The 23326-nt window shown below is 42.4% G+C and overlaps 1 protein-coding gene across 1 annotated transcript; it reads left to right on the top strand.

Annotated features, from left to right (window-relative positions):
• Nucleotides 1–4614: 4614 nt before the first annotated feature.
• Nucleotides 4615–23326, top strand: LOC103808453 (transketolase-like). The gene is given in 14 exon segments (XM_009081237.1): nucleotides 4615–4760; nucleotides 6115–6228; nucleotides 6892–6989; nucleotides 8634–8825; nucleotides 9656–9774; nucleotides 11435–11628; nucleotides 12209–12373; nucleotides 12984–13140; nucleotides 17615–17745; nucleotides 19479–19562; nucleotides 19740–19833; nucleotides 21404–21526; nucleotides 23099–23118; nucleotides 23121–23326. Coding segments are annotated over 14 exon segments (1752 nt in total). The 5' UTR covers nucleotides 4615–4676; the 3' UTR covers nucleotides 23298–23326.

The following is a 23326-nucleotide window of genomic DNA, read 5'->3' on the forward strand; positions in this document are numbered from 1 at the left end:
GCCGTGTGGTGGCTGCGGAGAGCTCGGAATGCTAAGTTGGTGCAGGACTGGAAAACCAAAGAATTTGTGCCCGAGGCGCAAGCGGCTTCTTTTTCATTTCGTGCCCGTCAGTTGGAACTAATTCTGCACAGAATTTCAAGTGAGCCCAAGTGGGATTATCTGTGCAATGCCCGCGGTCTCCAATGGGCAGTTTATTCAGCCTCTGGACGGGATTTAGTGTGGGCTCTGATGTGTGCAGATTCCAGGGTTATCCTTCCTTTGATCGTGCTTTACCTATGGGAAAAAAAGATCTCTGCGAACAATCCGCTTTTTTACTCATGTAAAATTAAAGCCATCTTTTTCCTGCTTGAATAATGTATTTGAGTGCTTCCATATAAAGTCTGGCCGTTTTCTTTTTCATGTATATCACATCTTGGTGCAATTTCCTCCTTTGTCCCTCTTTGAAACTGACTGCACTGCTTTAAAAAAACAATCTGGAGGAGTCCTTGGATGCTGAGGTTTGCGTGGAGAGGGTGGTGTGTAAAACGTTACAAAGCTGCTTTGAATTGCCTCAGGTCTCCACCCTGAGCCTGGCATGGGCTGCCTCACATGGCTCCCGAAGCACACAGAAACTGAACTTTACTCTTCCGTTTGCAGGCAGCAAATGAAAGTGCTGCTCTGGTTCTTCCTGTGGAATGGGTGTTGGGGCGCGGGAAGCTCTCAGCAGGCCATAGGAGTGGCTTTTTATGAATCCACAGCTTGTTGGGCCCAGTCTGGAGAGAGAACCCAACAATTGCTCTTTTAATTCTGGGTTTGTTTCAAAGCTGCAGTGTTACACAAGCCTCTGTGAAACTGTAGGTAAGGAAAATTGTGCTCAGTCTACTTATTGGGGCTTGTGCTTCAGTGTTGAGCTTCTGGTGTGTATTTTAAGCAGGCCACAGGGATGTGTGGTATTTGTGTCTTATCATCAGATGAAACTATGTCTCTGGTTTGTCTGATGTGCTGTTAAAGAATAAGGATGGTGCTGCAGCCTTTGCTTCTCTTCCACAGTCCATGAAATTCAGCTGCAAAATCATCTTCACCATGCTGATGGAGACACAGTGAAAGTAGTTTTACTCAAGCTTTTTATTCCTGGTTCATGTGTGCTATGATGCTGATTCCTTCTTGCACAAAGGCATTTCATTAATCCCTCTGGTTTATTCTGCCACTGGAGTTGTGTAGTCTGAAATTATTACACAACCTGATAACAAGCAGATTATGAAAGATGTGCTCTGGAGGGAAGAGCCTGTTGACAAGTCATATATTTTCTTAATTAATAAGATTGGGTTGCCAAGATGATGGTGTAGTAATGTGCCTAAAAGACATTCAGTCTCTTGTGGAGTTAGACAAGGCACATACAATTCCAAAAGAGATGTACATTATGAATATTTTCCAAACACAGTACACTTTGCTGGTATGCACTGAGAATCTGGAAAGATGTTTGAATTCAAGTTAAGTTTAAATAGAAGCTTGCAGTTGATTTTAAAACATTAATTGTCATGCTTGCTTTGACTTTGTTAAGGAAATTTGTCTTTCCACAAGGTGTAGTTTGTAAAAACTGAAGGAAATACTTGCAATAAAAGCACTTCAGACAAAGCAGGACCTGCCTACTACTTTCAAGGAAGTAATTTCTGTAAACTGGCATGTATTGCAACACAAGTGGTGCTCTGGTGGATCTGACACACCAGTTCTTGCAGTCTTTACTTGTTCTACCTTTTGTTGAAGAAAGCACAGCCTTTGCCTGAACAAGAGCTAAAAGATAAGTCTGATCCTGAAGTTGCTCAAACACATCACTTTGAGTACTTCAGCAACTGTGGTGGAAAAATTCAGTGAACTGGAAAAAAAATTGTGTTTAAAATGACTTACGTGGGCACAAAATTTGATTAAGTTGGCTGTAAAGATTGAACAGACTTGCTTTGGGGTGTGGAAGGGGTGTTTCTTCTGGATAAGTAGCACAGGCATTTCCATCAAAAGGGGTTGAGTCTCTTCTGTAGCTGATGATAAATTTCTGCAGTTTTGAAACAGTTCTTTGGCTTCCTAGAGCTGATGGTTACATTCTCAAAAGTGGAAGTTGCAAGAGTTTCTTAAGGGACAGTTAAGTTTCATAACCTGTGGTGTGATCACTTGTTGCAGATCTTTTTTTTTTTTTCTTCACTGTTTTAGCTTTTGTGTCTTGACTCAGTGTCCCATTTTAACATTCTACCACTATCCTTTTCACTTGGTTTTCAGTTGATTTTTGATAGTTGATTCTGTTTTAGTGGACATATGTAGACAGAGCTAGTATCAATTGATGCAGAGTAATAAACCTCTCCATAAAGCTATGCTGGAGTAATGATTTTACTCTTAATTTATGTGGATCCAGGATTTCAGTGTCCTAATGTGCTTCAGTTTGGTTTCCTAGTAAAGGACTTGTTTCACAGTTAAGGCTTCAGAGAGGTTGTAAATGGGAGCAGCTCCATGAGGGTTGGTTGTCCATCAGGAATAAGATGTGAAGGTGGTGTGAGAGTGGTGGGGATGACTTGCTGTGGGGTTTTTCTTCCCTTGTGCAAGTGGTCCAGACAGACTTGGCTGGGCTCAGCAGAACTTGTTAGAAAAGCATGGGCTCGTATTGGACCAGTCATTGTAGGTAGGGTGGTTCTATTTAAAGAACATTGATTTCTGATATCTGACAAGCAGTTGATTTTTGTGGCTATTTCTGATAGTAAGAATTTGTTTAATTAACCTGTAGTTGTAACAAGATTTTTTTTTTCTCTCCAGTTTTCAGGTAATTTATTAAAATTTTCTACTTTTTCTTTTATTTTCACACGTTACCATTTCAGGTGGTTTAAAACTTTTTTTACCAAGACCAGGAGTTCATAGAAGTATGGTTAAGTATACAGTTAATAAAATTAAAGGAATGAAAGCTTTAAACAAGCATGTAAGGCTTATTGATTAACTCAAATACATCAATATTTACTAATATGTTTGAACCATGGTTTATAGCTAATTCTTTTGGGTCCCTGTGTGTGAATACTTACCAAGGGATGGACACTAACCATAATTTGTATTTTGCTAGTGTCTTGCATGTTTTGATTCTCTTGTTACGGTGCTGTTGGGGCTGTTGGGAGGGAAGGTTTATTGCTATCAGAAGAAAATACTCTGATAAAAGTTCTAGTGAAGGTGTTGTCTAATCCTAACATGCATGGTAAATGTACATGTGGGAAACAGAATGTGACACTTTCATAGTAAGTTTGTCCTGTTTTACAAGCAGGGTCAAGTATTTTAAGAATATTGTATTAAAGATGAAAAATAAACATTGGTAGAAGAGAAAGTGAGATGAAAGTGCAAATTATTTTCATCCTTCTTACTGTTCATTGTACTTCAGTAGCAGTGACTGATGTCGAGAATGGTCCTGTTTACACCAGTGAAATCTGAAAAATGCTGCTTTCCACACTCAGTGGAGGTTTTTTAAGAGCCTCCTTACTCCTTTTGAGCTTTATCACAAGTGAGAAGCCAAGGCTGGTACACTCATGTGGTCAAGTAGTGCCACCCCTTCCAGGTGCATAAGAACTAGTGATCATTATTTAAATTACAGTGATATGCCTTTCTATTGCATTTCAAATGAAATATGTACCGTGTCTTGGAATAACTCAGTATTTGCCAGTGAAAATAACCCTTTTTAAGGAGCTTTATTTCCCTTGTTGGAACTATATGGCACAGTTGCTTCTGAAATTGGCCTGTGTATTTCTAAGGCAAGTTATAGCTGAAGTATTAATTTGTGCTGCTGTTGAAGGTTGTTCCAAAAGTTGTCCCAGATAGTTCAGTGGGAGAGACTATCCTAGATACTTATAAATGGTTGATAAACCAACTAGTTCAATATTTCAGGCTCATAGATGCAAATGTAGAAAATGTTGGTTCTTCTCTTAGCCAAAGATTAAGCAAATTAGTATTTTACAGTGTGTATCTGGATGTTTACTGGAGACAGTAAATTTCCATATCCAGTTTCAGTAGAAGATGAAACACAAGAATTGCATTGTTGAATGCCCTCCTGAGAAATCAGTTTTCTAATTCTATCAGCTCTGACATGGTAAAATGAAATGGTTCCTGTGTTATACAGTTATAAGTGTTGAGAACTTCCTGCAAAAGGTAATGTTGCATTACCAATCCCTGCCTGTGCATCAGGGCCTCAACTAATCCTGATGGCACATGCTTAATTCCTTCTCTCAGTGAGTGGCTCAAGTCCTGTGGAAAGCTCGTTTCCTCTGCACTGGTGTGAATTTCTGCTGCCAGATAAATCAGTGGAGTGTGATTTCAGGCCCAGGGTCATACTCCTTCCTGTGCCTCACAGTCACCCATGAGGGTGGTGGCCCTTGGCATGAAGAAGAACGGAGAACTCTAAAAGATACATCCTAGAGCTGTCAGCAGGGTCTAGATTTAACATCCACTTCAACTAGATAAGAGGCCCATTTGTCTCAAAGTACAGCTAACTGGCACTGGGGCGGGGCAGATGGGGTGGGTTATCAAACACTAAAAGTTGTGTACTGTGATGCCAAGGAGTAGGGGACTGGTAAAGTGATTTTTTTAAAGATATGGCCTGAGCAAACTATAACCAGAAGTGGTAATCTTGGGTCTTCTTGACTTGTAGCCACCCGACATCATGTTGCAGTGCGGCAGAGATCATGTCTGTGCTGTTTTTCCATACCATGAGGTACAAAGTGCAAGACCCCAGGAACGCCAGCAACGACCGGTTTGTTCTTTCAAAGGTAAATAACTGTTTTGCTGTCCTGTTGCACTCTGCTACTAAAGAGATGTCTGTAGATTAAATTGACTTGTCTTCCTTGACTTGTGCTTACTTACTCTTGCATCTGCACAGAAGTCTGTTGGAAATACTTGAGCTTGGAATTTGTCAGCTTCAGAAAAACAAATAAAAACTGCTTGAATTAAGTTGTAGCATAACTTAAAAACAGTTAAAAAGTGTCTATATAATGTGTCTCGATAAGTCACATTAATGTCACTATGTTGAGTTATTCTAATGTTAAATGATAGATATTATACCATCTATCAGGATATATTAACATCTGTTTTATTTTGACATGACCAGTTTTCTAACGAGGCAGTGGCAGTCAGGTTTCATGCTCTCCTTGTTAAATGCAGCCCTGCTGTTCTGCCTGAGCCACGGCATGGTGGGCACTAATTACTGACAGCTTCTCAGGGACCATGACATGGAACAGTCAGGGTAGGTTAGTGAGTGGTTTGCATTCCTTCTGTGCCAGCATGGTGTTAAAGTCAGTGCTACTTCTGAAGCCACTGTGGGTCAGAAAAGCTTAAGCCCCAATCTGGGCTGTTAGTGTTTCTCTCCCCTTTTACATTGTGTCCTTGCAAATTGCAGGAACATTTCGATCATATGACATGAGGGCAGGTGAGGGACCTTCAGAAAACATAGTGATGTGAAACGTGGCAGATGAAGCACTGCAGAGGGGCAGGTCCATCCTTGAGGCAGAATTCCTCACGTGCCTTACAACAGTGCTGCGTAGCCCATGGTGTATGTGCTTGCACTGCCTGGAGTAACTGCTGCCTGCTTGCCATTCTGAAATAAGGAATTGGGTGAGAAGCAAGCAGCTAAAGCTGAGGTGGTAAAGCACTGGGAGTTGCTTCTTCATGTTTGCTTTACCTCTCTAATGAATCAGGGTTTCAGCCCACAGTTGCTAAATGGCTTCAAACATCTGCATGCTCTTTTGACTCCTGATGGCTCTGGGGGAGGAAGATAACTGCTGCTTTGTAGTCGTCCTGTTGGACTTGCCCACAAAGGTCTGAGTGTATAAAGCTTAAAACCCAGCCCATTGTCACTCACTGCATCTTACCTTGAGTATATATGTATTGAAGAAGTTCTAATGGGACAACACTTGCTCATCCATCTGGGGTGCTTGAAGCAGGGTGTGGGGAGCTTGGAAACAAGCATCAGTGTGAATGTTGTGCTGTAAAACTGTTTTATAACTTGATGCCTTCTTAGTGAACATAAGAACCTTATTCCAGGGCTTGTCAGCTTTGTAGAGTTTTGCCTTGATACTCAGAAGTTGTGAAACTTGTGCATTTTCTAAAATTTCTGTTTCTCCGTAGGGTCATGCAGCACCAATTTTGTATTCTGTTTGGGCAGAGGCTGGGTTTCTACAAGAGGCAGAATTACTGAACCTGAGGAAAATTGATTCTGTCCTAGAAGGACACCCAGTTCCAGTGAGTGTTCATAAACTTGGATCTCAAACATTTTCTGTAAAACAATAGGCATGTGCATTTTATGGCAGTTCTTGGTTGGCAGCTCTGCAGTACAGAAAAGATATTTCTTTCCTGTACTGCATTAAGAAGGATGATATTTCTGGCTTCACAACTGAATTGGTGTCTGTGTTTGAATGAGCATGTAGAGATGACCTTTATTGCTGTAGTAAAGTTCTCCTACAGTCCTGCATGCCAATATTTTCTGTTTAAAAAAAAAGTTTATGTAAAGTTCCATCTGGGCTTTACTTGTCCTTTAAGCAGCTTTGAGGTATTACAACAGTTTATATCCAGTTTGGTCACCTCGTTGGTATTTCCATTCCCTGCTAGTTATTTCAGTGGAATCTTTTTTACCCAAAATTATTAGCTGTTGCCATCCAAGGCATAGCTGAGAAATTCCTGGACCTTAGGTATCGTTCCGTCCCAGAGAGCCTCGTCAGCTTGTGACACTGATCATCAAGGAACCTGCGTTACAGGGAGAGAAGGGCTTCAGGTTGAGATCAAGAGGGACTTGCACATTCTTATGGCTGAGAAGCTGCATTTTGATGTGTGTTGAGCCATCTTCTGGCACTGGAATTTATTCCCTCTTCCTCAACTGTAAGATAATTGTTGTCTTTTTATTCTCAGAGACAAGCATTCACTGATGTGGCTACTGGATCCCTCGGGCAAGGTCTTGGTGCTGCATGTGGAATGGCATACACTGGCAAGTTCTTTGACAGAGCCAGGTAACTCTAGCTTCATATTTCATGATTACAGACATTCAGTGGGGAAATTTTTGAAAAGAAATTATATTCTTGTCTCAATCAGGAAACAACAAAACTCCTTTATTCTGTTCTCCATTCCCAACTCTAATTTCAAATTCAGATTTAATGGGATGGATAGCTAGCCTGATAATTACAAACCTGTTGTCAGTGAAACTGACAAAGGTTTAAAGATCAGCAAGAACTAGTGCATATGTGTGTTCCTTTTGTAACCTGACAGCATTGCAGGGTGATGTTCCTGAAAGGAGAAGACAGCAAGTTGTTGGAGCAGCCTCTTACTTCCAGAGAGTAACTGATAGTCGTTTTGAGACTGGGATGTGTCCCCTTGGAAGGAAGGCCCAAGCTAGAGACATGTCTGTTCAAAGTCAGATGTCAAATAATGGAGAACATTAGACAAGGAACTTTTATGGTCAATAACAGCATCATTGAATGATAAGTACGGCTCCAAAATGTTATCAGAATGGCACTCAACTCCACAGAGACAAAAATGACTGCTTCTGCCATTTGTTTTGTGCACAAGAAAAGAAGATGTCTATAGGCAAATCTGTATGAGGAGGAAAATAGCCTGATGTACTTGATATATTTTATGTGACAGTTCTAGTACATTCAAGCATAGGCTGCCCAGTTAATGTGTCCTACCCTTCAGTAGCTTGAAATCATCTCTGTGAAAGATGACTTGCTGATTTTAATTGAGTTTAGCAGATGCTACGTGTGGAAAAAATCTAACCAGTGCTTACATGACACAAGAAAAAGGTGGTCTTGTGTGCAGCACTGGGGAGCAGTTAAGTCGAAGGAGCTCGGATTTAGCTGAAGGCAGGTGGGATTCAGACCAGAAGTCTGTTATAGCTCAGTGTCTCGTAAAAAAAAAAATTGCTCACAGCCATCTTGATTGTTTTGTTTTAAAACTAGGTATTTGAAGGCTAATTTACTGTTCTTTTTTAATCATAAAAAGGTAATAAATACTTCTAAAGCTTTATCATCCAGAGAAAGAGAGTGGTAATAAAAGAAAAACAGAGTGGTTGAATTCTACAGAGCTGAGGCAATAACTCCTGCTGCCTGAGTTTTACCTGAGTGTAAAGCTTCTGTGTTTGGAGAAATAGTCTACAAAGTCATACCGGTTTGGTTATCTTGTTCCTGAACTCTGAATTTGGTGCTTTAATCCACAGCTGAGCTCATCCACAGTTCAGAGTTTGCTGAAATTGAAGTGTTGATTGTCCTTCCAGAGAGTATAGGGCAGGAACGAGGAAGCAGACAGCAACCGTTCGGGCATTGTTCTGATCCTGCTGAGTCACAGTGACACTGCTCAGTGGGCCTGTTCAGTCAAGCCTTGCAAGGGGAGGCTTGAGACTCGTTTTTTATGAGACAAAGTTTTGGAAAGGAGGACAGTATTTCTCATCTTATTTTTCTAGTGTGTAACAACCCAAAAGTATTTTAATTTCATTTGTCCAAGGTTACATAGTGTTATCTGAGGTGAATGCATTGAGCAATGGGAGTTGAGTTTGGGATAGAAAGAAGCAGTGAATTCTCACTACAAATTGTTAGAAGGTTTTGCTTTTGATTGAACACTGCCTGCACATCCAGCTTAATTTATTTTTTAATTTCTCCTAGCTACCGAGTGTATTGTCTGCTTGGAGATGGAGAGTTGTCTGAAGGCTCTGTTTGGGAGGCAATGGCCTTTGCTGGCTTTTACAAGCTTGATAATCTTGTTGCTATATTTGATGTTAACCGTCTTGGACAAAGTGACCCTGCTCCTCTGCAGCATCACGTTGAGATTTACCAGAAACGCTGTGAGGCCTTTGGGTATGTGAGTGGAAGAAGTTCCATATAATCTCTCATTTGAAACTGTATGTTTTATTTGCTTCTCAGAATTGTTCAAATGAGCTTTTGGCTCCAAAGGATGCCATCGCCGAGGAAGATGGGCTTTTGTATTGCCTGATGTTGGTCGACTTCATGGGAACAGCAGCAATATTAGAAATGGCAGAAATTTTTATTTAGAGGAAGAATAAGAGGACTGGTTACTCAGATGAATTTGGTTTCTATTTGAGGATCTTAAAGCTTTTTATCACATTAAATACAGATTTTTTTACCTGTGTGATCACATGTACTGTCATAGCAAGTAGATCAGAAAAAACAGCACAGAAATGATTACTTGTAAGAGAATTCTTTGTGTATTGGCTTTCATTTAGTTTCATATCTCTATGCAGATGCAAAATCCATGATAAAAAAGTGTCAGATACAAGAGCAGCCATGCAAATTAAGATGGAGCATTTTTTAATTTTAAATCAGCTTCCATTTTCAGTTTTTATCTTATTTCTAGATATTTGATTTGCTCTTGTGATTGAAAATTGCCATTATGTTTGAAGAAAAATGTGGGATAACTTAGTTGTCTGTGCGCTGTGAATTTTCCTTATGGCTTTTGATTTCTCTGTCTCTTTTTTCCTATAAAAAAGTGACTATGATCTTTTATATGATCTCAAAAGATTGCTAGTTCATGTTTCTGGCATACTTTGGGTCTCTTAAAAAGACACTGCACTGGAATGAAGTTAGTATTCATTATTGTTATTGCTGACTACCAGAGACTGTCACATGCTAAAACCCTTTAGAAACAGTTGATCTGTTTGTGTTCTTAGCTGGCATGCTATCATCGTGGATGGACACAGTGTGGAGGAGCTTTGCAAAGCCTTTGGCCAGGCCAAACATCAGCCAACAGCCATCATTGCAAAGACTTTTAAAGGCAAAGGCATATCAGGTAGTAAAACATCTATTGCTTTGCATACAGATGTGTATATGATAAGTACATAGTGCTGCAGTTAAGGTGCAATCATTAAAAAATAGAGAAGTTTAACATTGCATATGTTAGAAAAAGGTTGTTATCCTGTCAGCTTTTTGACTTGATCATACTGCCCTGCAGTCTGCAAACTCAGAATTTCACCCTAGCATTTCTTTACTTTGTTGCCTTTTCTTGTGGAGGACATTAGGTCGACCCTTCACTGGGAGCAGGCAAAGATGTGACTCAGTTCATGTTACCCAGCCAGGTGCACTTCCACATTGGCTGGGCTGTTACAGATCCCTGGCTGCAGAGTAGGATTTCCTCAGCTGGCAGTTGTACTGGAATTGTTACTCTTCAAAAGGTCTTTTTTAGTCTGGAAGATAGCTGGAACAGGGATGAACATTGGACCGTATGACTTCTCTGGAAAAGCAAAAGAGGACCATGTTCTTGGCTTGCCCTTGATTGCAGAGATTACTCTGAGAAGGGAGTAACTTTGTCACAGAAGCTCCCTGTGTTGCAAGGAACTGGGTCTGCTGTTCCCAGCAGGGGAGTGCATGGAAAAGGAGGAGGGGTGCTGCAGTTAGTTTCAACAAAGCTGCATGAGACCTGGTACATCAGCCATCAGGTCATACTGCAGGTTATTTCATATGAGCTGATATGTAATTCATTGAGATCAGAGTGCAGCAGTCCTTAGAAATTATTTCATAGGTTAGCAGGTCTTTGATTTTTTTTCCTAGAGTCTCTAAGATCCTTTAGTAATTTTCACATGGCGTGAAACTTAATGTCGTTGTCCAGGGGACAGGTGTGTGCCTACACATTAGAGCAACAGCATCCAGAAAGTCTTTCAAGCTCTCTATACCTCTCAGCAACATTAGTGCTGAGAAAATTAGCTTGGTTCTTGGAAGTGAGACGTGTGCTAGCTATGGAGTGTTGTATCCAGGGAATGGAGTAAATGTATGTTCAGTGTGTCAGGGGTTGCCATGTTTCTGTTCAGTTACAGCTTTTAGCAGCACTCTGTGAGTTTGCCTTTCTGACCAGATAAATATTAATAACAGGAGGGAATATCTTCATTCCTTTTCATTGACTAAGCAAGCAAAGTTCATTATTCACAGTGACTTACTCAGAGGAAAACTGCATATCAGCTCAAGAGGTGATTTTGCTGTTAGTGCTGGGTGCACAGAGATAAGAGTCATCAGAAGCTATTAAAATAAGGCTGTAAAACGTCAGGTCATGTTGGAGTTAGTCAGCTTGGTTAGCTGTTGTTTCAAACTTAGCTGGGTTTGTTTAATTAGGCCTAACTGTTGAAATTTCATGAGAAATGTTCACACTGATTTCCTCATTGCTTCCTGGCACACTGACATACTAGGTCTATTGGGTGCCAATTCAAAAACAATTTCAGTAGAAGATGCTGGAACTTTGTCACAAGTTTGGAGTAGATGTAATTTGACTATTCCTCTTATGTGTTAAAACATGTCTGTCTCAATGCAACTGAATACAATTGTAATTGAGGAATTTCTTCCTTGGGCAACTATACTAGACTGTCATACTCCACTGCTCTTTTACCTGGGTAAAACCTGCAACTAAAAACTTGCATAGTTTTTACTCTATTTTTATTTGTAATGTAATTTTAAATACACAGGTGTTGAAGATAAGGAAAGCTGGCATGGAAAGCCCCTTCCAAAAAATATGGCTGAACAAGTCATTCAGGAAATAGATGACAGAATCCAAAGTAAGAAGAAGCTTTCTCCAGCCCTGCCAGAAGAAGATGCACCTATAATAAATATTAGGAGCATTAAGATGCCATCTCCACCAACTTACAAAGTGGGAGAAAAGGTACTCCCTTTCTTTTTCACTGTTTGTCAGATATTTCAAAGTGGTTAAAGGGATGGCAGGAGGTTTTGTGCTACCCCTTGCCACAATTTCGACTACACATCTTCTCAGGAGGTGAACACCTACTCTGTGGTGTGACACAGACAATCAGTTCTCTGGGAATTGAAAGGGTATATTAAAATGTGAAGACTCAAATCACTCTTCTTCATTTTGTGATCATTACCAATTATGTAAACTACTTTGTGTATTTACAATTAGAGAAACTCCAGGAGGTTCAGGGAATTTCCATGTCTGCAAAGCAAGGTTTTAAAAATTTCCTTGCTGGATCCATAGGGAGTTGCTGATTCCAGCATGGATGTAGGTCCTAATGCTTCAGTGTAGTGTTCTATTTTTCTCTTTTTGTTTACTCTGTGTGTCACTGTTCTCATGTGTATCTTTGATACTGCTATCGTGTGGAATGTCTTTGATTGTGTTTTGTTTTAATGGTATGTGCATGCACTTATGGGAAGACAAGAAAATGAGAAGAAACAAAGGCTGTATAAACATAAAGTTGCAAAAGTCCTGCTGTGTTTTTCTGTTCCAGTGGGCTACACGCAAAGCTTATGGTGTTGCACTTGCCAAGCTGGGCCACGCCAATGACCGAGTGATTGCCTTGGATGGTGACACAAAGAACTCCACCTTCTCCGAGCTCTTCAAGAAGGAACATCCCAGTCGCTACATCGAGTGCTACATTGCTGAGCAGAACATGGTAACTGCTCTCTTGCTTTTAGGAGATAATAGTATTAGCCTTCAGCGTGAGCTTCCCTAGAGTGTGGTTCTGGTATTTACTTCACAAATAAATGTATCAGGTAATTGTAGCAAGAAACAATTTAAGAACCTTGTTTTGATTTGCATCTTGCTGAAGAAGGCCCTTTTAGGAAATACCTGTCCAAACAACACAGGTAAATCCATTCCCACTTAGTAATGATGATTTTTGTCTGCTGAAGATAGTAAAGCCATGTCCTTTGGACTGAAAGTGTAAGCCTTTGATCCAGGAAAAGAAAGAGGGGGTAAGTCTTAAAACTGTGAATGTCTGCTTGCAACAGATAAAGAAAAGAAGCTGCCAGTAAGGATCAGCAATAGCAGCCAGCAGTTGAAACAAGGAACAGAGGAGATGGAGGGGGATGGATCTTGGGAGAGTGAGTTGCCTCCTTTTCTTTTGGGAAAAGCCAACAATTAGGAGCAGGACTGGACAGAGATTTTTAATCTTCATTGAGAGCTTCTTGCTAAAGTTTAGGACACGAAGTCCCACAGACAATGCCTTGGAAACAATTGATAAGTGAGGAATTCACTGTTTGTGTACAATCTCCCTCTTTCAGGTGAGCATTGCAGTTGGCTGTGCCACTCGGGACAGAACCATTGCTTTTGCCAGCACCTTTGCCACCTTCTTCACACGAGCGTTCGACCAGATCCGCATGGCTGCGATCTCCGAGAGCAACATCAACCTCTGTGGGTCGCACTGCGGCGTGTCCATCGGTAAGGGCAGCTGAGGCTTGTTTGTCAGCAGGGCCAGTCCACTCTGGGGTGTGTCTGCACTCAGACTGACCATGCTCTGTGGAGACAGTCAGTGCTGTAGCTGGGATAGTGCAACAGTGGCAGCATTGATGGGAGGAAGTCACATTTGCAAATTCACTTTGTGAGACACATTAATGTATTCGGAAAGAATGAGAGAGATTTCAACCTGTCATCTGTTTAGTTTTTTCTCTTTGGCCTGATGAAAATAGGACCTTTCCCTTTCCGTTGTATAGAATGATGTGAAGGGGTTGGCCTGAAGCTGAGGAGTTTAGCTCCTTCTTTGCAGTTGATGTCTTCTGTGATGAGAAGAGTCATGTGCTTTGTTTCCCAGTCTCTAAATTGAGAAACTAATGGTACTCTTCTTGCACAGAGGCTCTTGTCCATCAACCTCAAAACCACTTTGGAGATCACAGATTTGAAATAGCTGTTTCAGCTTATCTCAGTATTTTTTACTACTGAAACCATTAATGTATTGATTAAAAAAAACCCCAAAGCCTCCAAGTGCTAGTGAAGCAGGACCTGTGAAGCTGTTGTGTAACTCAGGAAACTGAATCACAGAATGTTTTGGGTTGGAACGGACCTTAAAGACTATCTAGTTTCAACCCCTTGCCAATGTGCTGGCAGGCAACCTTCCAGTAGACCAGGTTGCTCCAAGTCAGGCAGGACTGGCTCTGGGTGAAGCCTTGCTGGTTGTCTTGAATCACCTCCCTGTCCTCGGTGTGCCTTAGCACAACTTCCAGGAGTATCTAGTTCCAGGATTTTCCCAGGCACAGAGTGGTAGTTGGCAGTTCCCAGGGTCCTCTCTTTTCCCCTTTATAATACTGGGTGAAGTGTTCCCTTTTTCCAGTCACCAGAGACTTTACCTGACTGCCATGACTTTTCAAATATCAGGGAGAGTGGTTTGGCAACTACATTGGTCAGTTCCCTTAGGACTCTGGGATGCATCTCATCTGCTCCCATAGACTTACATATGTTGAGGTTCCTCAGGTGGTGACAAACCTGATCTATTGTGGCTTAATCCCAACTGGCAACCAAGTACCACACAGCTGCTCTCACCCTCCCTGCCCCTGCAGTGGGATGGGCAGAAGAATTCGAAAAAAACTCTAGGCTTGATTTAAGAACAGTTAAATAATTGAAACAAAGTAAAATTTACCACTGCTACTTGTAATTAAAGCAATAAATCCCAAGAAAAACAAGCACAATACAATTGTTCACCACCCACTGACCAATGCCCAACCTGTCCCTGAGCTGTGGTCATCCCTTTCCAGCCAACTCCCCCCAGTTTATGTGCTGAGTGTGGCATACAGTGGTGTGGAATATCCCTGTGGCCAGTTTGTATTGACTGTCTGGGCCATGCTCCCTCCCAGCTTCTTGTCCATCTGCTCACCAACTGAGCATGAGGACACTGAAGTCCTTGATTTAGGGTAAACATCACACAGCAGCAACCAAAACATCTGTTACCAGCAGTATTCTTATCCTAAATCCAAACACAGCTACTAAGAAAAAAATGAGCTCAATCCCAGCTGAACCCAGGATATCTCTTACAGCAGGAGGGACTTTGCTTCCCCAGTCCCTGTCCTGCTGTCCATCCAGAGAGGTGTGGGAAGAGGGATTGGATTGCCAGTGGGGATAGAGGCATCACAGCCAGCACGTCTCAGAGCAGCAGGCTGAGGGCCCTCACTAGCAGAACCTTCTCTGGTCTTGGCTTCCCATCATCATCTTGCAACATGTCAGATCATATTGGGGTTTGACTTTGGTTTGAGGGAGGAAGTTTTTTTAACTGAAATGCATAGACATCAGCCATGAAAACAGGAACAGACTTGCATACCAAGGAGAAAAATGCAAGTAGACATTTATGCTTGAAAAACTAATAGGTATTTATAGGGAGAACGAAAGAGAGTGTTAGCTGACATAGGTAGTAAATTAAGACTCTGCGTACATCAGTTTTTCAGTTGATTTAGGTGGTTTGGCTGGAGGTGTGGTTTGGAGGGGGGTTGGGGTGTTTTTTATTTAAAATAAAATAGTTAATTTGCCCTGTAATACTGGTAAAGATTTAAAGTTGCTTCATAAGTGTGTGTAGTCTTACCCAGAACCACAAGCTTAACTTGTCCAAGTTATCCCCTTAAGGGAGGGATTCTTTTAACAAGCCTCTTTTCTCGTTAAAATCAGCTCTCCCATCTCATCGTAGTCCAGTTCAATCCAGTTTAAGGTTTGCAGCAAGCAGCAAACTGTGTGCAAAAGTCCATTAGCTTTGGTCTTTGCTTATTTAAGAAGATAAAACTCATTTTGCTTACCTGAATTGTCTCCTAGGACTACAATGCCACGTTTCAATTTTCAGCACTTGAAATGTTCTGCTGGGAGCTGTGACTGTGGAGTGCAGACTTAGATTTATAAAGTTGTTTGAGTTACAAATCTCATTCAGGCCTCTATTCTGATTTTCAGGAAAGAATTTTGATGCAAAGTTTTGCAACTTATGTAAAGTCATGCAAAGAGTTATATAAAGTTTATATAAGTTTTGCAACATAATTAAAAGAGTTATAAAGTTATTCAGAGAAATCCTTCAGCAGTTAGAAAATTCAATTTTAAATGGAAGGGTATGAATTAAGTGTGCTTCCTATTAGAACTTTGAGCCTGCATGGAATTCAGAATCCAATCAGGATCTGTGGTGAAAGTTGAAGTTCCATGTATGCAGTTCTAGACAGACCTGGGCTTCTGCTGCACTGAAATTTGGACCCATTAAATTTATAAGAAATGACTATCACAACGACCTTCTGAACTTGTACTAAGTTCACTCCTAGACCAATAATAGTTGCTGATGGACCAAAACATCTAATGAAACATTAAATAAGTTTTAAGGTCGTAAGAGAATAATGGACAAATCTGTGTTTTCCAAACATGTGGGGAAAGAAATCACAGTGTACATGTGTCAAAATTAGAAATATCAGTTGTTTAGACAAACAGTTTTATATCCTGGACATTTGCTACTGTCCATATTAAGCACTCACATTTTTTTGTGAAGCTATAAATGTAAGTGTTTGCAGATGTAATTAAAAATTACACTGTCTGTGGTACTCTAAAGTCACATAAATTGGGATTTTCATAAAGACTTGGGGCCAAACTCAACTTAGTGCTGGTCTGTAAATTTCTGGTATGAGCTGTGGACACTGGTGGTATTGGCACCACAGGGGCAAGGGCAGGGCAAGCATGAGTAACCCTCATAGTTAGCAGCAGTAACTCTAACCTCGGGTACAATTCAGATTCAGGTACTTATTAATTTTATTCCTCATAATGTCACTTCTATGTCTGCATTGTGTGGGTGCATCTTAGCAAAGGAAAATGGACACTGGGGTCCCACCCACTCACTCAGAGTGCACACAGATTTGGAAACTGATGCTGAGAGGTGTTTTTCATGTCATGATGGGAAGCTGAGACTCACTCTCTTCCTGGTTGGCACTTACTTTATTAGCAACGCACAGTGTCAGAGTTCAATGATTGATTTCTTTAACATGTTTAAAGTTCTTCAGAGTTTTGTGCTGCTCTTATGAAAATACTCTCCTCCTTCCTCGTGAACTCGTCCTTCTTGACTAACAGGTAGAGGGTGCATGTGGGAAGGCTGATTGCCCTGCTGCTGCGCTGCAGGCTGTGACATGACTGGATTCAGAGCTCTTTGCATGGTTGGTTTGGAGCAGTGCCATTCCCAAAGCACCGTTACATAAGGTCACTGGGGGTGGGGGGTGTTGTGGTGGTTGTTTCTTTAACTATGGAAAGTCATGGCATCCAGCACGTGTCCTGGCTAACAGTTCTTCTTCATAGATCTGCAGTTTATGCTATGAGGCGCTTGAGTTGCTAAATTAACAACACAGATGTCCTATTGCTCCTTAAAAGACCTTTCTATAGTACTGAAAAATACACACATACCCTTCATTTAATCTTGAAATGAGCCTAAGAATTTGAGAGTAGTACCAATTGCACTCTCCATTTCTGATGGAACACATGCAGTTCTCCTTTCACATTTCCAGCAGCTTAAATCTGGAGGAACACTATTGACAAGTATAAATTTTGCTTGTGCAGCCTCAGTACTTGTAAATCTGAAGATGCTCAGATTCTTGTGACGTTCTCTCTGTATCTATACCCTTTCTATTTGGCTGTATTCCTTTTGTGTTGTTCTATTGTTATACTTTATTTCCTATTTTTTCTTTTTAATCCCAATTCTCTTTCTTTTTAGTCTCTTTCTATCCTTATTTACTGTTTAGATGGTTCCAAGTTTAAGGAGAAGATGATTCTTTTCTCAAGCAGGTAGACTTGCATGTCGTGTGTGTGCCTGATTTTATACTTTTCTCCTTCTTGCCTGGTTTACATTGAACCTCGCTGCTCTATTGAGTGATTGTCAAAAACGTGCACTTGCTCCTTGGTAACCCTGGTTTAATTCTTGTAGGTGAGGATGGGCCATCCCAGATGGGACTGGAGGATCTGTGCATGTTCCGGGCTATTCCCAATGCCACTGTGTTTTACCCCAGCGACGCTGTAGCCACGGAGAGAGCAGTGGAAATAGCTGCCAACACCAAGGTTTGCATCACTGTAGTTCTGAGCCAGAGAATAATTCTGCCTTTTGTACTACTCTTGTTGCTTCTGGCGTGTTTCTTGCATGTCTCTGCCCACATAAATTCTTTCAAAGGCTCCAGCATGGCAGTGGGATGTTTTCTTTGCAAGGAAAGGTTGCAGACATTCTGTCCAGGCTAGTGCAGAATGGACAGTCTGGAATGCTGTGGGCCAGATTTGAGATGTAAACCATTAAACAGCAATTGCAGTTTGAATCTATATTGACTCAGAGTAACTCAGTTAGGTCTTTAGCAAACATAAAAGTGCACTCCTAGTGTGATGTCTCTGGGGTCAGATTTGAAGCTGGATATGGAAATATAAATTTATCTTCAGGATTTTGGTCATCAAGTGCCTGTACATGAAAGCTCATGAGTCTGGTACTGTGTTAGTCTGGGACAGCCTACAGCTCTGGGAGACACTGAGGGCTGGTGCTCACACAAGCTGCCAGTCTCACAGGCCTTCTCTGCTCCTCTGATGGACTGTGGCTAAATCGAACTCTGGCTGACGAGGTTGGTGCAACGAGGCTGGTGAAGGGACTCGAGCATAAGTCCCATGAGGAGAGGCTGAGGGAGCTGGGGTTGTTTAGCCTGGAGAAGAGGAGGCTCAGGGGAGACCTTATCACCCTCTACAACTCCCTGAAAGGAGGTTGTAGTCAGGTGGGGGTTGGTCTCTTCTCCCAGGCAACCAGCAGTAGGACAAGAGGGCACAAACTCAAGCTCTGCCAGGGGAGGTTTAGGTTGGATATTAGGAAGAGATTTTTTTACAGAGAGAGTAGCCAGGCATTGGAATGGGCTGCCCAGGGAGGTGGTGGATTCACCATTCCCTGGAGGTTTTCAGGATGGGACTGGATGTGGCACTTAGTGCCATGGTCTAGTAATGACAGTAGGGTTGGACTCGATGATCTTTAAGGTCTCTTCCAACCCGGCTGATTCTATGATTCTATGACAGCTACGATTTCCCTCATGACTATGAGAGAGTTTCTGATCTCTCTTACCTTCAGCTAGTCTGAAATAGCAATAGTCAAATGTCATTGGTTGGGTCATCTCCTTGGTTGGTATTTCCTTTGGCTGCCATAGGATTTTTCGTTGAGAATAGAGCAAATAATCTGAAAAATTTCAATCTTGCTAGTAGCTCTCAGTGAAGAGTGTGGAGATTTGGTGTGTAACAAATGTGATGAGTGTTTTGTGGAAAAAAGATGGGGGTGGGGAAAGGAGTGTGAGGGAGAGATTAAACTACAGGTTTGTTACTTCTTCTGGAAGGGCATCTGAACATTAACTGATGGAGAGCATTCTTCCTGGCTTTCAGCCCAGCATTTCTTCTTTTGCTTTCAAATTGATAGATGAAAATTTGCATATGTATGGCAGGGATCTCAGATTCCCATTAACTCGAGTAGGATTCTCCCATTTCCACAATGGAACCAAAGAGAAATAAAGATCTTGGAATCATAAAGGAATCTGTAAGTTGTCAGTGTGCCTAAGAGGAGGAAAGTATTTTGTAATGTTTGAAGCTACTGAACATGGACTAATGGGAACTGATGGGGCAGGGGGAGTTCCCTCATTAGAACCAGAGGTAACACAGAAGGGTGAACACCAGGTAAATAGAAAAAGTCATTTTGCTGTATTTTTTTCAGAAGGTTCACAAACCAGAATGTCAACCCCTTTCTGTTTTTGTGACATGTAACATGTTTCCTTTGGGAACAGGGCATTTGCTTCATCAGAACTAGTCGGCCTGAAAATCCTGTCATTTACAACAACAATGAAGACTTCCATATTGGACAGGCAAAGGTAAATACTGCACAAATAAACAGAATTGGAGAAAATATGCAATGTTCCTCTTGTAAAAACCCTTTTCCCTCTAAAGCATTGCAGTGCCAAAGATTTGATCTCTCTAATAAAATCTATAAATGTAAAAAAATCTAGTAAGGTTTGTTGTTAAAAATACATGGACATGTTTCCTTGCAGGTAATTTTGAAGAGTAAGGATGACCAAGTAACTGTGATTGGAGCAGGAGTCACTCTGCATGAGGCTCTGGCTGCAGCAGAGCAGCTGAGGAAAGGTGGGGCTTTTTTCCTTTGTTATCATTTAACACAGCAAAAAACCAATACTAGTCAGCCTAACTGCTCACCCTTTGTACTGGTAAGTCAGACTGCCAGTCAGTCACCTGTTAGCTGATACAGTGCAATATAACAGCTGCCAGTCTTGCCTAATGGAGTAGGTTTTAGTTGGCTTAGCAGCATTAGCAGCCATGAAAATTGAACTGATCAGATCAAGGTCTCCTTAGAATTGCTAATCTGTGTGATAGTGCCCTGTGGGCAGAGGCTTGGAGACTGTGTGTGAGAAGCAGGAGTGGCACATGACCTGGGTGCAGCACCATGCCCTGCAGACAGGCTGGGGCCAGGTGACAAACACAGCCTGGCACATGTGTGCCCGGACACGGCGCTGCTGGCACCCAGTGCCTGCCCTGGGTCAGACTCACTGCTACCCTGGGCTTCTCTGAATGAATGGATCAGCTCTTAACTAGCGTGGGAGGGGGTAGAATTCTGTGGTACTGCTTAAGTGCACTGACATCTCACAGCAATGATAATCTTTCAGTGAAATAAGAAGAGAAAGAAACCGTCAAAACCCCATCTGTGAGTCAGGGCCTGCGCCCAGGAAGAGATTACAAACAGCAACAGATAATACAGTTAATGCTGCCCATGGCTTATGGGGAGCTTTGTGTGCAGTATCTGGGTGGACTGATATTTTGCCATGACCTTGAGTCACCAGGCTTAGGACATTTTGAAAGTTGTATTTTCAGAACCAGTGTTGTGTTTCTGCATTTACCATGCTTTACGATGCTCTGCTGGTCTTGAAGTGTGAGTAACCACCTATGGAGGAATAATCCTTTGGTGGAGAGGCAATGTCTAATACCCAAAATGTATTGGTCACTAAAGAGGCTTCAGTCACAAAGCTGTGACAATAGGTCCTCTTCATGTATTGGAGTTGTCCCAGGCAGGATCAGACAAAACCTTGTGTAATTGCTATTCTGTATGAACAATTGCCATTTGTGTGCAGCTTTAACAAGCCATCTGGGCCTCTGATGAGGACAGGACAGATTCTGGGTCTGATGCCAGCCTCAAGGCTGCCCCAGTCAGGGCTGGGGCAGTTCAGACAGGCACACCTGAGAGGTGCAGGCTGCAGTGAAGAAAGGACTCAGAGTGCCTACAGACCAGAGAATTTGCAGGCAATTGTGCTTGGCTTGACAATAAAGGTAAAGGTCTGGGAAAAAAATTGCAACTGACAGTCTGAATAAGGAGGATTTCCTGGTGACTGGATTGTACTCCTACCTGGGGGAAGGCCAGTTAGGTGACTGTTTTACAGATGGGCACTCCTAATGACCTTGAGTCATTTATTCAAGGCTTTTCCGCCTAGTCTGTGAATGAATGGATATTACTATTTCACAAGGTGCATAGAGAAAGAATACATACAAAAATTCAGGTTGGTTGGGTTCTGTGGTAGACAGGCCATAGGAACAGGTACCTGGGAGTTTGTGTAGTCAGTTTTCATAATGGTGTAGAAGATCACCACTGGCATTGCCTTGCATCCTCCAAAGTCATGTTGCAAATCATTTCAATCTACTTCTACAGAAAAAATCTTCATCCGTGTGATTGATCCCTTCACCATAAAGCCCCTGGATAAGAAGACAATACTTGAAAACGCAAGAGCAACCAAGGGCAGAATCATCACTGTTGAGGACCACTACCATGAAGGTGAGCAGGGCCAGGAGCTTACAGCCTACGAGGTTGTTTCTCAGGGGCTGGAAGCTCACAGCTTCTGACCTGACAGAGCAGTATGGGACCTGATGCTGCTGTTCAGCTAAAGCAAAAGAGATTTCAGCCTTTTTTGTTGCTGTTAGGATTATAAGGTGACATTGAAAGTTTGCTAAGATGTACTGGGTTAATCAGAGCTGCAGTGCAGATTAACTTGGCCTTGTGTGCCTTTCTGTGTGCTTGGTCTGACTGAGCTCTGGATTCATTTGTGCCTGGGGAAATTGTACAAATAGGAATTCTGCAGAGTGTTCTCTGAGTGGCTGTACTGCAGCTGCTCTGCAGGTGTAAAATTGCAAGAGAGACCATTGCTGTGCAGGTTTCTTACAAATTCCATGCGTCCAAAAGCATGGTACAGGTTGCTTGACATCAGATGGTTTTGGCAATTTCTAGGGTCACTCTGGGATAAAGTCCTCTCTCTTTCTACTCCACTATGGTAAATATCTACTCATGGACATTGTAGATACAATTGTGAGAATATTATCCTACTTTAAGGAGAGCATCACTCTTGCCAGCTACCTGAAGTGAGTTGGTTCTACCATAATTGCTGGATGCACCATACTTTTGTTCCAAACTATGGATGGTGATCGATCATTTTATAGCTTAGCTTTCTACTCTGGACAAATATTTTTACTGCAGATTTTCAAGATGGCAAAATCCTGACACTGAGGTGCTGGCACAGAGCACTGGTGCAGGCAGGGAGGTGTGTGTGCATCAGAACCCTGAGTGCATTGCAGGCCCCATCAGACTGATCTTAGCAGCTGCTCCGTGGAGGTGCCCCTGGCTAGGGACTCAGTTTGACTGGTTAAATCCCACCATGCCTGGAGCTGTGGGAAGCCCCATGGTCCTGGATACACCCTGACTGAAAGGCAGCACCAGGTTGTCCCTCCTGCCAGGTCTCAGAGCACATGCTTTTGACACAAGTCCTGTTTTCTTCTTCCCTAGTACTCTTTCTTCTTGCTGTGTCTCTCCTGCCTTCACTCAGTTCCCGTTGCATCCTTTGTCCCTGTAACTGATAGTGACTCAGCCTGAGCTGAGCTCTGTGCAGAGGTTGTGAACACATTACATAACCCAGAGAGGTGCCCAGCGGCACGTACAGGCATTGTGCAAAGACAGAGCTCTGAAGTGCTGTTGGGATTGGTTGGAATTTCAGCACGTTAAGTACACTTGTAAATACTCTTCAGTCTAAATATATTTTCAAACCGGTCCCTTGGTGGCTGATGCTGAGGTGGTGAGAGCCTGCTGACAGCCCTGTGCCCCTGAGAGGCAGGTGTGTCTTGCTGCTGATTGGTGGGTACTTGAGAAATGTCAGGCTGCTTGTCCTCGGAATGCCTTTGACACAGGGAAAGGTTTTCATCTCACAGTTGGCCAACTCAGACACGTATTGCGGTCGGTGTTTTCATAAGCCTGTGAGTCAGGGCTGGAACTTTCAGGCCCTTTGCTCCAGCAGCACAGGCAGTGTGTGTGTTCCTGCACAGCCACAGGACTGATCCGTGTGTGCCCTCTCTCCCGCAGGAGGCATCGGCGAGGCTGTGTGTGCGCTGGGTGTGCCCCCGTGGTGGGCGAGCCGGGGGTCACCGTCAGCCGCCTGGCGGTGTCCCACGTGCCGCGCAGCGGGAAGTCAGCCGAGCTGCTGAGGATGTTTGGCATTGACAAAGATGCCATCATGCAGGCCGTGAGGGCGGCGGTGTCCAAGTCAAGGAACGCGGAGTAGATCGAAGCATCTCGTGCTGTGTGACGGAA

The sequence above is a fragment of the Acanthisitta chloris genome, unplaced genomic scaffold (assembly GCF_000695815.1).
Source record: "Acanthisitta chloris isolate BGI_N310 unplaced genomic scaffold, ASM69581v1 scaffold21208, whole genome shotgun sequence".
Classification (NCBI taxonomy): Eukaryota; Metazoa; Chordata; class Aves; order Passeriformes; family Acanthisittidae; genus Acanthisitta; species Acanthisitta chloris.